Genomic DNA, 18,688 nt, shown 5'->3' with positions numbered 1-18,688 from the left:
GTGGTGCTACGGCAACCTAGTAGAGAAGCGGCAGCCGCCATGTTCTCCAAGCCGAAGCCTGGATCGGCGAACCCCAGTTGTGTCAGTCAAGACTATGCCTGGAAGAGCATTTTGACGGCGGGCTTTCTCGCTGAAAATGTGCTTCGCCTTGACGTCCGTTTCGTGTGAAAGTCTTAATGAAATGTACGAAGGCGGTGAAGGAGAGAGTTGTTTTTCACTTTCTTTTATTTTTTGACTACTGTATGCCTACATTCAATTTCAATGACGCGCTCCTATTTGGGAATAAAGCTTGGTAATCTGTAGTTTTATTCCAAATATCTGTCTCCTTGAAACGTGCAAAAAGAAGCTGCGTTCATGTATTCGTTGCCAATTACACGGCTCGCGCGTTATAATATAAAGAAACCGGTGTATCAGTTATATTGTGCCAGTGGGAGTACGTCGGAATATTTTGTCTGGCTGTACCAACGCTACAAGTGTTACTCCAATGACCGGGCTTCTGGTACCGTAACGAACCTTAACAGCCTTCAAAGGCGCTGGGGAAAATCGCCGAAGTGTGCAAGAAAGCAGCACACGAAGGCGAATGGTTTAACAGACTCCGAAGCGCAGTTTACCTTCAACTGCCGTCATTGGTCTCGGCAACATAAACTTTCTGCTCAAACGCCATAATAAATCTTCACTTCGATTTAGGCCAAATACTTTGTTGCGATAAAATTGAGAGGAAATTGGGCAAACGATTGGGCGATGAAGTTTTATGTGTAAGTTTTCATTCCAGCAAATATCGCCATGATTGCAAAGCAGAAAAGGACGAGCAATCTTACCAATCACTGCTAACACCTTGTCTTCAGAAATCCATTGTGCTAATAACCATTATACGACGGTATGTTTGTACAGTGGTTCTGGCAAGCTACTCTTCAGCATATTCAATAGACTTTTAACAACGAAGTCTTATATTCCGGCTCTCTACGCAATTAATTACCACCCGCTGAGAATGACTAGCATAAAGTATATTTAGAATACACCCAGATGAACTGGCCTTTGGATCTGCACTGCGGTCCTGCCGGAAAATGATCAAAACAATTCCTCGAACTAAGAATGCCATTCGTGAACAGGAAAGAAAGCATGTTCCTGTCGTACTTTTAACATGGCAATAAAAAAAAAAAAAGTGTCTGTCATACAGGAAAACCCGCAACTTTCGCAAACATTTTTTCTGAGCCCATGCGTCACAGAACCGGCGAATGTTGAAACATTTTACTTTCAAGGTACATTATCTGTCTTAGTGCAGACGAAGGAAAATTTGGGGCTTGCTTTTAGAAATTCATAGCGGGTCATGTGCAAAACGTTGGTGCTGACGATAAACACTGAAGTGACGAATGTGCTGCCCCTGTCAGCAATCACTTAACTACTGTGCAATCGACTTTGTGCTTAATCGTACTACTATAGCTACAATGTTTAATGGCCCTAAAAGCTAACAGGCTGTCTCCTAAAATAGTGGAGAGATGACTTGTTTCTCTGCTCCTGACGAAATCGTGACTTTATTATTGCTACAACCACTGGCACTAAGCTATTACTTAAACCTGGTAGGTGGAACTACTTATGGCCAATTTCTTGTCGCTTTCCACGTTCCTGCTCCTACTCGTTTTCTAGTTTTAGAACCAATAGACAAAGCTGGTTGTGCTGGATGCACAATACCCCACTGACCACATCACCAGGCCGGCTGCACTCAAAATTTCGATGGCTAGTCCCGCCGCGTCTTGCGAGCGGCCAGAAGGTAGCCCCAAGTTACATTTAATACGGACTTCATGCAGTACGTGTAACGAATTTAGCCAGGGGCACATCGGCTCTTCGAGGTGCGCCATGCAGGAAATGCGGTACACCACGTTCGTTTTCGTACAAACGCGCGTATAGGCAGAGGCTGGTGGTAAAGGTTACGCTGCGACCCCCTCGCCTTTATTCTGCGCGCAATTTTTTCAAATGTCTTTTCCTTAATTTTTTTTTTACCACTTATCGACCATGTTCAATTATATGTAACAAAAATAGGAGAGACGTGAACAGATGATTGTGTTATTAACGCCACATAATTTCCCCCGAAACACAGTGATTCGTTTCAGGAAAATATAATTATTTATTTAAGTACGATGCGCCGTGTTCACTGTGATAACGAAGGTACTTTTTGAACTCAGCACGCTAACCGCGTGCCAGTGCTGAGTTACAGACGCTTACAATGATTTGCAAAACATGACGAAACTTTGCATAGCATGACAACGGCGTGGGGTAATGACGAGGGCTGATTTTGGGAATTTTTCGGTGGTGAGCTCACGGTATCCTTCAGCGTGCAAATATGAGCACTCCGACTTTTTAAGATTTTTAACGTTTAGGGTCTCACCTGCGGTCATCACGAGGATCCTAGAAAAAGGGTGAAAAGGTAAACAAATACGTGGGAACATCTCAGAGCCTGTCTGCTCAAACGAAACACGCGGCAAGCTCCGGTATTATGGTCGTGAGAATCTAAATAATAGTTGGCCCACCGTCGTGTCGCCGTGGTAAAAGCTCTGGACTGAGGATGCGGATCGAACCAAAGCCAGGGTGACCGCTTTCCATGGAGGCGAAAAGCAAGACTCCCGTGTGACGACAGGGCACGTTAAAGAACACCAGGTGGTCGAAATTTCCTGGGCCCTCCACTACGGCGCCTCTCATAGCCTGATAGAGAATATTCAGTACAATGAAAGAAAAAGAGCAATAGAAAAATGACAACTTTCCGCACTTTACTCCAAAAGAAACGAATTCTAGATGAAACGATGTCCCAGGCTCTAGGCCCGAGTTCAGAACGCGAAGATTTATTTTACGGTTAAAGATATTGGGGAACTCAGGAATATGCAAGGAGGAGTACGAGGAAAAAAGCTTTAATGAAACGCGCTATTAAGCGTCGAGAATGTCCCGGGCCAGGGTTACCAAGGCTAACTGGCATTACAGCTGGTCAGAGGCTAATAGTCAAGTCCCTTAGGGACGATCAGTGAGAAGTAAAAAAAAAAACAATAAAACAGCACAGCAAACGTGTCAGGCTATTTTTGTCGTTCGCGCGATGAAATGCGTGACAAAGTACTTGGTGTATTAATTTAAGTTGCTTACAGCAGAAAAGTCCTTGCACTCTCGAGGCTACAGCAGTCGTTAGGATGGCACCATTCAGTGCAGGCCTCATTTTCTAGGCGAGGGTAAGTACCGACCATGATAACCGGGGAGTTGGCGTTCAGCTTCTTAGCTTTAGTAACTTGGGATCGAATCTCGATTCAGGCGGTACATTGGTAAATTTTTCATGTAGGTTAAACGCGTAACTACGGCAATGTGTGACACCGTTTCATGACGTAGTAACCCAGATGGCGACAGTTTATTCCGTAACCGTCCTCTACGGCACCTCTTCCCTCAACCTCTTTCACTTTTTTTGTCATCGCTTTTGCGGTGAAGCTGAAGTGTCCTGCAAAGATATAGGTCATCGCTCTTTTCGATTGATAATCAACTGCATTAGATTAATGTCCTCTTCAAATAACTATCCCCACATCATTTCAAAACAGATATCGCGTGCATTAATTTCTTGCCTATGCATTGTAACACAACCGGTGAAAGGAACAGTGGCCTGTGCGAGGCTGTGTGGTTGCTCTCATCTCATTCTCTATACAGAAATGAGTCGGCCCTCTACAGAAAACTATGCAGTCTGTCGAGGCGTTCTTCTTTTGTGTAATTTTTTTACCAAGCCGTACTCATTAAAGGGCCGTCGGGAGTCATCGGTACATGCTCGCTTATGGGACAATGAATGCGGTGAGAATCAGGAGCGGCCACTGTGGGGAACGCCATACCCAGCAGCCTCAGACAGCGTTGACCCTCATCGCCAGCCATCTGTGTCGGCTGCCACTGACACAGCAGCAGCAGGATGATAAACACGAGAGGTGCACCGCGGCTGACTACAGCGACTCCACCTTCCCCTTCTGGCCTTCCTGGGGAGCGTCGGCGACTGTGGCGACCCGGCCGCAGACAGAGAGAGACGATGTAGTAACGAAGAGGTGAGCGGTCGGGACTATGCACAAAGAAAGCTATCTCTTTCAGGAGATTTGCAGTAAACAGCTTCGACCACTGGCTTTTCACGTCCCACGTATTTTCCACGCATTTCAGGCGTCACTTCTAAGCGCAGCTGGTCTTCTAAACGTAAGCAATGCCTAAAGAGATTTTATAAGCACACAATAGGCGACTTATCGAGCGAACTGCAGCTTCAAACCTGCTACGTTCAAGACGCGCAGAAAAATATTAATAAAATATCAAAGCGAAACACAGGTATTAAAAACCCATAGGCATTTAAAACGCAGTATCTCATAATATAGGGAAACGCGGGGAACTCAGTTATAGTAGTTGAGCTTGTTAAAGCATTTAAAGGAGAGAAGAAAGTGGCCAAGACAGCTCTCACAATTTTTGTTGCTGCCTTGGAGCCGGAAAACTTGATTTGTAAAAACAAAAAGAATCTGAGAAAAGGTTAGTTTTTACTTCATCTCCGAAAGTCGTTACTTCTGATCATTGCTAGCCACCTAGCGGCCTGCTCGCGATACCGCCGATTCAGCTACAGCATAGTGACGCGCTCTGACTTTTCTGTTACTCGAGCACTATGAAACGGCTTCTCTGTTATAACCAGGTTATGAAGCCATCGCGCGAATAGCAAGAAAAAAAAAAGACGAAAATTTTGATGTCAAAAGCATTTTTCTGCGTTCAATCTTACGAGCCTTCTCGCAGGAGAATTCACACAGTGTATTTTGCCGTTTTCCCAGGTGAACATACGACGTGGCCTGGAGAACGTTATAAATAAATAAAAAAAAAGCAGCATTCATAAAATGTCGCAGTGTACACGGTCGTTTGTTCGAACCCTTTTTTAGAGACTGCTCCCTTCTCGGTAATCACCGAGTTACCTTGTAATCGCTAATTTATTATTGCACTATCGTGTTGTGATAACACGATCTCGTTTTGAAGGACCGTTATAGTCTTATAAAGCTTTAAGAACCCGTCTCCAGCCACCTTTAAGTTGGTCCATTTGAAGAATTCGATATGAAACCAAGCCACCCGACAATTAATTCAATGCGCTCGGGTTGTCACACTCTCTGAATTAGCATGGTCGTATATAAGAATAACGGTGCTTGCATCACTGGGCCGTAGTTACGCAGGACAAATTGGTGATGAGCTGGTTAGATAGGTAGACGTAGACGGCGCATCACAGACTCATATTTTCAGGATTTATGTTTGCTTGATTTGTCTACTTCCATCTTTATTTCTATCTCGATGTCTGTTTCTATATTTCCACATATTAGAGTCAATCCCTGGATACATTATATTCTTAGTCTACCAACGAATTTTTTATTAGCATCGGGCTTCAGATCTAAACAAGATGGGAACTTTTGATTTGTTTCACAGATCGCGACATGTAATTATTAATGAAATATATGATAGCCGAAATCAAAGCGGTTGGTGTCGATGCCGAGTTCACAGCGATCTAGGGACGGACTAGTAACGGAACAATAAATGAAGGTGTTGCGAAGTTTTTACTCCATAACACTGAAATGTCCATTGCCAGTGTTATTCAACTCTTAGCACTGCAAATGTCTGCAGGAGTGCGCATATCCTACAATGTCCAAAGAGGCGACCACATGTACCGAGCACTGTTAATGGGGAAAGAACGAAGAGACATCGGCTCAATATGGCACCCGTCAGGTCCGAACATCTGTTCCCGTGACAGGCCTGCAAACTTGGCGCAGCCGCAGATGCTGCAACCGTTGCCGGGCAGAGTGCGTCGCAAAAAGTGAGAGTTGGCTGCTGGACGAAAGATTCTTTTCGGGTGGGGAGTCACGTGCGTCAGTACAGCCGACGGCCAGGCCTGTTTTCAGCGGAAAATGGAGTCGACCAGTAGTCGGTGCCCGTGTGCGATTGCTCGGTGTGTTGCGTGGAGTTAAAACTCAAGACCACTGCGATTTGAACAAGGATCATGCGTTTTCGTCACTATATGTAAGCCGTTTGAAAACCTGGTGTTTGCGTCGGGGAAGCGCCTGCTGGCCTAGAAGGAAATGGACCTTCCTGAAATGGTGAGTGAATTTACCTTGTGCATTCTAAAAGAAAGCACCATCCTTCGCTCTATTTGTTAGAGCAGTATGAAGGTTTAAAGAAGACGGGGGAACTTTTCTGGAGTTTTCTTAAACTACTTCATAGCTTGAACCTGTGCTGTTGGCGCCGCGGTTACACTGCTGCCGCGTAGCACGGTGCTAGGCTTTATAGCCTTTTGCCTAGGGCGATCGGTATATAATCGGGTCCAAGACGGCGAGATGTTTAAGAAAGTGACAAGCGCTGGCTTCTCGATGGCACACTGCGTGTTCAGCGAAGTGTTGGTGTCAATCTGTACCAGATGGCCTTGCCTAATGACTTAACGTCCAAAACGATCTCCACAAGCCACATTAAGAGTAACTAATATAGATATGACGATCCACAGAAGTATTTGTTATTGAGCGCCTTACAGATACTGAATTATTCGATGTTTGGCTGCCTAACATGAATATAACCAAGACAGCACTTATTAGTTACATTTGGTGATGGTGGCGTGGTGGTGCATTAGGTACGCTACTTTAGATGATCACGAAAAACATACTACCATATACACTGAAATATAGGGCCTTCAAAAGGTGCACGCAGGTTCTGAGGTATCGGTAAATTAGCTTTTTCGTACAAAACGCAAAAGGTTTGTCGTTGTAATCTAATGCCGGTCAACTCGAGCCTAAGATAAACGTTTTCTTTGTTCTGAGTTGATTTCCATGATGTCGCGTTCCGGTTTTAACCTAGTCTATGATATTCAGATATATCAGAAGGGTCGGAAACCTAACCTCGTAGTTTCCTAGCCGTCATGCCGTACACACATCTTGTTTTTGTTTTTCCTTTCCCCAATAAAGTGACTATCAAAGCTTTATTTGTTGTGTTTCTGGCAGTGCTCACAAATCTGATGTCATGCATTCTTTAAGCAGTGATGGCGACAGATACAAACACCTCACTATATTCTGAGGGCACGTCCGTGGAAATATACTGCACATAAGAGATGATAGCTGTTCATTCTACAAATCGCAAAGCATGCGCAGACGCCGTGCCAGACAGGCTGTCAATATCCCTGAACGAAAAGCCAGACTAGACCGTTGCCAAGACGCTTACCAAGTATGCAGTCGAGCCAAGATCGAAGCGGCAGCAGCGAATGCGGCGCTAGCGGCGCTGGCGATGGTTAACGCTCTTTACTTGGTTAAAGTATGTTAAAGGATACTTGAACCCCCACGACTTTTTTTTTCTGTTTTTTTCTCTTATATAGTCCTGTTCATGGCCCTCGTGAGAACCAGTTATTTGGCCTGTGGAGTGCACTAAGGGGAGGTTTGTCGACAACTTTCGACGTGTTGCGAGCGCAGCCCTCGGTCCAACATCACCGTGCCTTCGGCCTCTGAAAAAAATTTATACTGAATGTTGAAGACATTCTCGATTCGAAGCTCTCAGAGTCAAACTTTCTGGCATGTTTGCCGTTTGCGCGATAGCTTCTATTCTTGTGCAGGGAATAAGCTTTGACTTCATTCAGAGTGGACATTCTAAAACGGAATTCTCGCTTAGTTTCGACTAGAAATGAGAAAATAGCATACGCTCTGAAACGGCGACGAGGTACTCATTCGCTGTTATATTCTCCAATGGAGTTCAATGACATCATTTTACACGGACACTGTAGTCGACCCTATTGGTTATTTTTTACGAATAGATTCTGACAGTCTTCCCGCCAATGTTGACGTTTGTCCGGCTCCATAATACTCATTTAAGAAATGACGAAATTGGACACGCAATATTTAGCCCTGGCGGAACCCGAACTTATTGTGTCGACCAAAAAAGATGACGACATTGTGAAGTCTCCGAAGTCCGTGCACAAAAGAAGGGGTTGCGGCGATGGCTGTGGTGAATTTTTCTCCACTTTTGTAGCTTAAAACAGCTCCACTATCGTTTAAAACCAGCTTATGCATCATTACAATGCTGTAGTCTGTCGGCGTACAAAATGTTTTTGTTTGCCCTCATCATCCCTTTAACGCATCTACGTGACAGTATTATAGAAGCAGAAAATTGATATCATAACAAAGCATCTCTCACGTGCACACCCCAACTTCGCGAAGCATGCCATTTCGAGGTTCTAGGTCGAGCTCATTCGCCCAGTGCGCCAATTTATAACAGCGTTCGGACAATGCAGAAAGAAAGGGAATGATGTATTGTGACGCCGGCTTGCGGCTGCTACCGGAACCCCTTGCACTTTATTTACGCTGCTAGCCCAACAGATGACACGTGATCAGTACAAAGAAGTGCATTGATATAACAGCGAGGAAGTCGCCATCGCGTCATAAGCTAAATGCGAAGCTTAATTGTCATCCTGATTTTGCGGAATGGTTGGCGCTGAGCAGAGCAGAGCCCTCTGCTCTGCTCTGCTATTAGCCCTCAAGAAATTAGTTCACACCTGTTTTAAGCATTCTCACGCTTCTGATCTTACCCTCTATCATCTATACCTTCGTTTTTCCATCACAAATACTTATATTTGCCACCCAGGCATCACGAATAGCCCTGTTTATCATCTGTTTCCACGCTCACGTCATTTTTACGTAACCGCAAAAAGCCATTCCGACAGCTCGCTGTTTCGCGCCACAAATTCGAAACACGTGACTTTGCTGAAAACCAAACAGCGAGAAATATGGTGCTGAACGGTGGCCATGCATGTCGAGAATAGGGCCCTGGTCTGTAGCCAAGTATGAACCCAGCGCAGTATATCAGCAGCTTAGCGGATCAGCTGACGACGCGGCGCCGGTGTCGGTTTGGACGTGAGCAAGTACTGCAACAGGGTGATCGCTGTCGATGGCAGGGGCTTTGTGGTCTCAACTTCAGTCAATTATTTCGGAATGAAAAATACGTCAATGGAGCTCAGATTTCGGGAGAAAAAAAGAATAAGGTGAGGTATTATCTACCACAACATACAAAGCTGCAATAAATTGGAGACCGTGTAAAGACCCCGCTAGCTGTAACGCTATGGATGGCAGCGAAAGATGGCACGTTTCTGTGTGGCGTTATTGTGGGTCAACACAGCGCGGTGAACGGGTTAAAATATGAGCTTAATTCAACGTATACGCAACAAAGTAGAGGTGGAGGTAGTGAACCCTGCCGAGGATATAGACTGTGCTTACAGTTTTCAACATATACTATAGCTTAGAACTTAAATCTGAGCACTCGCACTTCTACAATGCAGCGTAGCATGAACGTGCACCTATACGTGATGAATACACGCTTCAGATTTATCCCTAAGTTAAAACGCCACTAAGTGGTCGAATGAAAAAATTAAAAATATCAATGATATGGTGAGTGAGTGATAAATTATTCAACCTACAGATCAAAAAACAAATAGGGAGTTGTTTTCAGATAACTCTATATTGTTGTTTGCGCAGGCATCTAGACCTGGGGTTTTTCACTAGCATATTGGCAGTGATAGATGCTTACGGAGGTTTTCCAGCCCTCCAGAGGTTTTCCAGCTCGCAAATCTAGAATTGGTGCTTCCAATAGAAGAAATCAGGCATGGTATTTACAAAACTCAATAGCCTTTCCACTTCTTGATCGCGTGACAGACTGTTCATCGACAGAAAATGGAGTAGTCCTTGCAAGTGGAAAGGGGCCTTCTCAGGTTGTATGATTAAATGCCTTCTTGGGAGAGTGATAGGAGAGTATTTGTGTTTTTCCGTTTAGGATAGAGCAGATATATCGATAAGTTCTTCGAGTACATATGTAAATTAACGTAAATTGTAAATGTCAATTAACATTAATTGGCAGCGCCTGTCAATTAGGCCGTGAAATGTGTTCTTGTGACGTCACCAAAACAGCCGACCAATCAGTACCCGGCCAGGTCATCTGCATACTTATCCCTGCAAATGTCCCAGCCACGGCGGCTGTGTGGTTACGGCGCTCGACTGAAGAACCAAAGGATGCAAGTTCAATCTCGGGTGCGGCCGCCGCTTTTCTATATAGGCGAAAAACAAGGCGACCGTGTGCTCTACGATATCAGTGGACGTTAAGGAACCCAAGGTGGTCTACGTTTCCGGTGCCTTCATAGCCTGATCGAGTTGCTTTGTGAGGCATTAAACCTTACAAGAAGAAACCATTATCCTACCATAGGCATCTTCAAAAAGGTCAAAGGTTGATTTCAACAGTCAAAGTTTCAGGTTTCAGACATACCACGCGTTTTTCTGATTTATTCTGGTGAGGTATACTTCGCAGTAAACAAAAAATCTGATTATTCAACACGTGCAGCTAGGTTCCTGGTCAATTTGCTTCCAGTTTATCGCCCTTGTTATTGGCGTTCGTTTGTCGCAGCCGAAGTCGCGAACTAAGTGTTGAACATGGCTTAAAACTTGCCGGAAATCCTATCGGGAGCAATGCAGTAACTGCGCAAAGGTTGAAACCTCATTACAATTCACTAATGCAAACTGTCACGGCAAACGCTATGTGCGGAGGACAGTGCCCAGTCAGCTTTACGTAGATACACATGCTGCACTAGGCACTGCAAGCACGTCCGTTCGGCTTGGTCAAAGTGGTCAATGAAACTTATAGCATATTTGGAAGCACGCGTCACGGCTCACAAGTTGTCGGGCACTAATTGGATTGGCCAGCACTCTCTATGACGTAACCCGTCTTAACTTTGCTTGCTGTTGTGTTTGGTTACAATAAAATGTGTGTGACGTCGACAGTGACGTATGGATTAACCGTATAAGCTCGCGTGATCAGCCGTGTGAAGTAAGTCTGCTTCGAAATTAATAGCGAACCTGGTCCTTTGCGGCAGCTTGTGGGAGGCGGGAGAAGTGGCCTGAACAGGTGGCGAGCACAACAGGGGTGAGGGCGCGATTATTTATTTATTTACAACAACCTGCAGGCTGAGCGCCCAAGAAGGTGTGACATACAGGTATATGCAATAGCAAAAAAGCATGAAAGCACAATGTACCAAGCACACTGACACGTTTTGTAGGCACGCGGAAGCAGTTATTACTACACACGAGGTACGAGCACTATCAAACTAACGCTCAAGAACTCACAGAAGACCAAACTTCAACTAAATTTCATAAAACTTTATAAACTTAATTCCGGCAGATCCAAATATTGGGGAGAGGAAGCAGGCAAACTGTTCGAATCTGCAATTGTACAAGGAAAACAAGGAGGATTTGTATCAGCTAATCTTTGTTAAATTGACGTGCCAAGGATGCGCACGAGGGTGGCGTTTATGCTTTGTAGTAAGATGGCGAACATAAGGACTAGGATCAAGTGCGGGTTTGTGGTTAATTAAACTAAATAAAAATTTGAGACGAAGTAATTTTCTTCCGGCCTGGAGAGTGTCAATACCATTTTGTGTCATTAGTTCAGATACCGAATAGGTGAGACATTATTTGGGATATATAAAACGCCCTGCCTGTCTGAATTGTTTCAAGAGAATTTATATCGCACATCGTATGGAGGTCCCCCACAACGTAAGCATATTCCTAAGACCTTATAAGTGTTGTGTATGCGAGAAGTTTGACATTAGCGGCAGCATTCTTTTGCTTTTGTTTGAGCAGGAATGGCTTACGAAAAGCTCAAGAGGAGATCTTATGAATATATTTATTTTCCTGAACTTTCTTTAAGTGATGATCCTGGGCAGAGTAAGTGTACCGATGTGGGTATTTTTTCCTTTTTTTCGTAGTTAAGCAGCATGTTGAACTCTTCCTGGCAACCCTCAAGTATGTTGACTATTTCAATGTGAATTGCCTGCTCGTCTCCAGGTGCCATAATTTCTCTAAAGATAAAGCAGTCCTCAGCGTAGATAGTTTTCCCGCGATCATAAATCACATTAACTATGTTGTTGCAAAATATCAAAAATATTAGCGTCCTGAAAATATTACCTTGCGGGACTCCGGAAATTACTGTAATAAAGTCAGAGTTGAAGCCATTAACATGTATGCTCAGAGAACAGTCGGTTAATTATCACAAATTGTGTTTACGGCTGGTCTACAGATGACAAAGGCATCGATGAAATTGCGATTGGAATGCAGTAGTGATAGTTTCAGGATCTGTTATTAAGATGCCTTTAAGTGAAATTTTATCACCAGGTTTTTTTTTTTACGTTCACAAAAGAAACTTCCAAACATTTTCATGATCTGATTTTATAAAATTAGGCAAGATAGTATTAAAATAAAAGTGTTTGAAGGGGCGTGACGAATTTGGATGGAGTCGCGTGAAGATGTACGTTTGTTTCTCTTGCACTTCGCTTTTCTTTTCAAATGTATTATGAACTTATATAGTAATCCATGGATTACCTTTACCAATCTTTTTTACTTTTTCGGGGACGAAGTGGTCAAGACAAAAGCACAATTTTTTAAAAATGTTCTACAACGAGTTGATGTTATTACCAGCGAAGTTTTCGAGGTCAGAATCCGGGTAAACTATTATGCTTACGTCACAGGCACGAGTGTAATCTTTCGCAGAGTTTAGCAGAGATGCGGGATTAAGTCGAGTACCATGCAAAGGAAAAGTAACGGTAACTATTCGGTGGTATGACACCTCAGGGTCAACTAAAACATCGTAGTCGTTTATAAAGCGGGTATAAAACAAGACATATGTTCAAGAAGATTTTTGGACCGCGAAAATCGCTTCAGAGTAAACGTGTTGCTTGAGTGGTGGCAGTGCTGGTGGCAATGTGGGCTGTAGGAAGCAAAGTGACAATCACAAAGCAAAGCGCGTCTTGGATAGGAACTAGCTCATCAAAGAAGGAAGAGGGGGCCTCTGTGAATTGAAACCTGGGGCGTGTTTTTAAGTACAAGATTGCAGGGACAGTGAACTGCAGTTGTCGCTTGGCAGGCCTGGATGCTGGCATTTACGCGCGTAATGATAAAGTCGCGGCGCGCGTAGGTGAGTGGCCTGATCCTTGATTCTCTCGCGAATGGGAGCGGGGGGTAGCGTTTTCTTTCTCTTAGCTTCAAAATGAAGACAGCAGAACACCACTACACTTCTTGTTTTAAACAGACGCACGCACGCACGCCCCCCCCCCCCCCCCCCACACACACACACACACACACACACACACACACAAACACACACACAGTCACCTGCCGCCTACATGTTTGCTATAACGGGTGTTCATGGCATTCAAGAATGCCAGGCCTTAGACGTTTGCTGGGCAATGAACAACGAAAAGTTCGCAATAAGTAAGCGTACACACACAAAAAAAATATATAAAGCAGTTGGATACGAGAACACTACGGCCAATAGTTTTAATTTTTTCGATTGTTTCTTTCGTTACTTATTTTAAGCTTTTAGGTGAAATGGCAAGCAGCAGGTGACAAGACAAGTAACAACATTAAGAAAGAGCTTGTTCGGTTCGACCTCAATGAAACAATGACTTCGTGGCATATGATGAAGCGACGTTCCGTGACACACTGTGACAGCGTTCGCACTACCGTCGGTTGCGCACTACCTAGTTCGTCGCTTAACTTTGGTACTTTGATACAATCAACCATTAGTGTGACAGTCATACCTACCGGGCACTCCACTGCTAAATGTGTAATAACCCCGGCGCTTTAAAGCTCACAACATTCTGTATTGCCAGACAAGTGTGCTTGCGTAAGAATGACCGTTAAGGATTCTGCTCTGAAAATGTTGCTGTCTTGTGTACCCACTTTTTTTGTAGCCCCTTTTTTGGGTTCGCTATTGCGCCAATACAGATAAATTCGAGCACATTTGTATAACAAGGGTTGACGTCCGCTGAAAGAAAACACTCCTCGGGGGAGACAGCTCTTAAATGCAACCTTGCGAGATCAGAAAAATATCATTACAGTTAGCACCATTGTTACGCTAGGCGTGGCGTCATTCAGTGTTATAAAGTTGATACGTCTCCCAGCTCCCCTCTCACACTCTGGATTACTGCTCAGACGACAAGCCGCCATACTTTAACCGCATGGGCGCCTTTGGAAGGAAACCGTCACAAATCGCAGCCCCTACGGGAGCCTGTTCACTTTTCGGTGCCTTTTTCTACCAGATTAGCAGTGTGTCTTGCATAATATTTCGCGGATCCTTGGTTTGCTCAATACGCTATAGTGCATGCCCATGGTTCCATATAACCTAATTTCTTTTCGCTTTGAGCAGATATCTCGTACTTGCAAATAATATTATAACAGGTCACAATAATATCTCAACAAAAGGGCATAACCGAAGCGAGTCGAAACTGCTTCTTTGCAAGCAGATGCAGTATATATATATGTAGATAAACAGGACCATAATGCCACTTATACACGGTAACGAGGTGAAACTCGCTCGAAGGATGATAGCGGCCGTAAAGGAAACGTAATTTTCGTTTCTAGGGTGATCGCCCTTATTTTCTCCTCTTTAAGAAGTCTCTTAGTAGTATTTATGCTTGTCTTCCAGGCTCACTACAGCTCGCCACGGGTGGTGATTTCCGTGGTGCTGAAGTGGGTGGCGCTATTCTCCATCCCACTGGGTTGGCCCGAACTTCATCAGAGGACGCTCACCTGCACAAGAGTCAAATGTTACACGCTCCTGGACATCGCGTACCTGGTGAGTCCGTACTGCTAGTGCCCCGCCGTGCTAAAACTACCAACTGACCTCCGTCTCGGGGCAGCCAGCACATATTTTTATTCAATACCTGTTGGCGTGCAATAAAAAAAAATCACCAGCTAAAAAGTAAGCATTCAGCATTGATCGTTACCTTCGATTGTGATTCTGTGTTACGATACTGTTTCAGCGTGAAGTGCGACCTCGAGGGTATCCAACGCTACCATTACGGCTGCGGATAATCGCAGATAAAATAGAGACAAGGATGCTTGACTTGACCGGTTCTGAGGCATAAACAGCGCGGCGCTGGGCTTCACCAATAAAGTATGGGATATGCTAGAGGAAACAGCACATTCCGGAAGCCGTACTTTTATGGGTCAAATGGTGGCTCATGACGTCTCCGCACACGCAGATCGCCGTGAGTTTCGGTAGGTTGTTGCAACCTTGGCAGAAGGTCAGAACTTCCTGCCCGTTTTTTCAGCTGTAACTTTGTTAAAAGTGGGAGGGGGGTTAATAACATTTGTATCCCATGCACTTGAGATTTGGCACCTCCGCGCAATCACAGAACAGCTGCAGGCGGGGGTTGATTGGCCTCCGAGCTTTCCCTGCAGCCCATGTCATGGCCTACATAAATGCCACAGCAGCCTTTACATTAGTATCACAGGCTCTGTCAATTAACGTCAGTCAATCGCATTGAGGTCCGTGAACGCGCCGTCCTACTGTCGCTCGTTACTGTGCCATGATAGATAGCCTAGTATTTGCAGCTGCAGCATCTTCCTGACTAACCTGGTTGTTTTCAGCGTTTTGCACTAGGTGCAAGATGGAAGGTTAGAACAATTCCATTAGAACGTAAAGGGAAGTTCCGGTCTTCCTCAAGCGTTCCAGTTTTTCTCTAAGTTTGCCTCGTGTTACGTGCAATCAGAATCTTTTTCTGAAGCGCCATATTATTGCATTCTATTCTACAATGTCTATTTTTATTTCACAGTCGCATTTAGTATGCCTTCCAGGTCAGATCGTGTGAGGTCGTGCCCTCAGGTGGAGACCGCACTTGTAGATGAGGCACCACTCACGGCGGAAGTTCTTCAGTTGTGTGCATTCTAGCGTGACTTTCGTAGTACGTCACAACCGAGAGTGACCACGTGGCCCTGTTGGTCGAGTAGAACGCTAGCGAGGAGCCCATGCCAGTCATTTTAACTGACGCTGCGTCCTCAGAGGTCTATTTTGTCAAAGGTGCGTATTTCAAGTTTGCATCGTTTTTAGCAGTTTCGTTATCTCCTTGACGTCGAGTCGTGTGATTGGTGGCAACACCAAAACCAGCTCCCAGTTCCACTTCCGGTTCCGGTATTTCCACCAATCAGATGACTCGAGATCAGGGAGATAACGACATTTCCAAAAACGACGCAAAACTCGATATGCTCACCTTAGAGCTCGCGGTACATGCAGCAAGGCGGTAGGGGGTAACGAAGTGCTCTAGGTGTAACTATCTCTCGGGCAAGATCTGTTTCGCCAGGTATAATTGCTTCTTAAGATGCAGACCAGGAGCTTAGGGGATGAGGTCGACGGGAGTCCCAATCCCCTGAATGGAACTGTGGCAGTTCCTGGCCCTACGGGGTTGGGACGGTAGGTCAACGCCGCTTGTGGCGGGGCCGGCTAGCCAGCCACCGAATTTTTGTCTGTTGTAGGCCGTCATTGCAACCGCCACCGCTTCGGTGGTGGACGACGGTTGTTGTTGCGGCGCGCGTCTTTCTCTCCTTCTTCCTTTTCATTCTTGTCTATTTTCCCTTCTGTCCGCACGAGGCAGCGGAGGTGGCTCAGCTACAGAGCCAGTAGCAGGCCCGTGCATTTTCTTTTCCTTCTTCCTACAGCCACAACAACAGCTTAGCTGAAAGTGCAATGAAACGCATAAATTGTTGGCAAATTATTTTTCCTGACGTGCAATCGCTTCATTCAGTTTCTTCGGTTGACTCTTGCAGACCTTCCTCGCCCTGTCCTCGTTGTCAGCGCTGACGAGAAGCGCCCAGGTGGCGAGAATCGACGACGGAAGTGCACGTGCCGCCGAACATTCAACACAAGACGTTTTGTCCAGCATAGCGGCGGCTGCGGCTCTGGTACGGAGTTTCCGTACACCGTTAATCAAAGAAAAATATCTGCTGCCTTTCGACGTTCCGAATCATCGGGTTTTTAAGGCGAAAGTCTTTATCGCCTTATCGTTGTCGTCAGCAGAAGTGCCACGCTTTTGCAGCGGCTCTGAATGGTCGAGACGGGATGACGTCATGGAGGTCTCGACCAATCACAGAGCACCACCACAGTATGCGCGAATGCGTGCCTTTTATGGCCATATGCCAATCAGTGATCAATTACTAATAATTAGTAATAATTAACGAATAAATGAACAGTTACTAATTAATGAACACTTAATTAATGATCACCAATTAGTGGCAATTGCATACTTAATTGAAATTATACCCGCCTTGTATGGGCATATGCCAATCAGTAATCGATTACTAAATTATAAGTCAATTAATGACTAAGTAAATAGGTAATGCTAATTAGTGACAGTTGATCAATTAAATAAATAATTACTAATTAATACCGCGCACCCGGAAAAATCGCGTAGCAGAGTGGTGCACTCAGGCTTTCGCCTTTCATCACTTTAGTCGCCAGAGTGTCCTCGAATTTTTAATACACATAACATTTGTTCGTAAACTGGATAATTATGGGCTATTTATTGATTACTGATGGTATTTATACTCAAAATAATTCGCCAATGAGTGGCAAACATAGCAAATGTCGGAGTTTTGCATTTACATAAAGAAAAGCGCGGAAACCAGGGTAACCAGGCGGTCTGGTGGCTTTTCCTTGTGTTTTAACACTTTATGAGGGGAGGAGAATACTTCAGTTCCATAGTATTTTTGCGCGAAGCAGTGGCATGTCTACTGCGTTAAGGACGCTGTACAGATTCGATCACACTTGTCTAGAGTGCTCGAGAAGTGTGATGCGCACCAAATATAACGATACTTTAACGCAGCTGCTTTGTTAGAAGCGATGTGCTTGTGCCTGTTCGGTTCGCACGACTTAATAAATGCGCTAGAGCGCAAGTACTATCAACTAAAACCAGTATCTAGCTTAAGATTCCACTTACCTTTTTTCCGCACACTACTTCTCGAGCGCCCTAGACAAGTGCGATCGACGCTGTGCATATTTGTAGTGGTGGTGCCCGAGACAGGCAGCGCCAGTGGCGACTATGAATTACTTTGTGTAGGAGGTAACCCTTTTGTTATTAGAGCTTATCTATCCAGTGCGTTTTTGACACTGCGATTACTTCAATCTGTAGACCTATAACAAGGCCACGCTTAGAAATTCATCGTTTGTTTCTTTCAGTTTGAGGTGATCTAATGAAAAAATGAGTGAGGCCATACATAAAGATAAGTTGTTTCTTGCCTCCATACGCTTTTTTGTTTAGAATTTCACGAAGTTACACGCTTTAATATGAACAATTTAACATTAATAAGGTGCATATTGTAACGAGAAAAAGACAACCAACAGCCTCCAGTAGAAGGGCAAGTCACGGCGTATGACAGAGCGAACGTGGAGGAGAGATAGAGAGTACATTTACTGGCACTGAGCCAGGCCATGGCGGGAAGTTTTAAAACGACTTAACTGTAATTCATGGCACCCCGCCGTCTTCTCTAGCGTGTTGTGCAAGGCGGTGTGTTGAAATCAAAGAGATAAAATAACAAACGGTAGGCGATTTCTCGACGTATCTGGTATATCTGCGTGCCTGTGCACTCCCGGACCCTAAGTATATGGACTATGAGAGATGCTATGAAAGGCTGCGGGCTAATTTTGGCCAACAAGAGAATTTTTAATACACGCTAATAACGCTGTAGCACAACATGTATTCAATTTGAGTATATTGTCTCCTATAAAGGCGGCTGCCATGTGTGACATCAGATCCCTAGTCGCTCCGACTCTTGAGGTGAGGTAAGGTTAAACTCTACGAAGGAAAAAGGGCAATGAGAAATGTGCTAGTGAG

At 44.7% G+C, this 18,688-nt stretch overlaps 1 protein-coding gene across 1 annotated transcript in view; it reads left to right on the top strand.

The window, feature by feature from the left end:
* The window catches only part of LOC146179217 (ATP-binding cassette sub-family C member 4-like), a 91,314-nt gene that overhangs the window by 10,573 nt on the left and 62,053 nt on the right, over positions 1-18,688 (top strand). The window contains exons 2-3 of the mRNA XM_084580147.1: positions 14,506-14,655; positions 16,626-16,760. Coding sequence (XP_084436273.1) covers positions 14,506-14,655; positions 16,626-16,760 — 285 coding nt within the window. The remainder of the gene's footprint in view (positions 1-14,505; positions 14,656-16,625; positions 16,761-18,688) is intronic.

This window comes from Amblyomma maculatum, chromosome 9 (genome assembly GCF_055883805.1).
Source record: "Amblyomma maculatum isolate TAMU_Amacu chromosome 9, ASM5588380v1, whole genome shotgun sequence".
Lineage (NCBI taxonomy): Eukaryota > Metazoa > Arthropoda > Arachnida > Ixodida > Ixodidae > Amblyomma > Amblyomma maculatum.
This window is presented reverse-complemented; position numbering and strand designations above follow the sequence as displayed.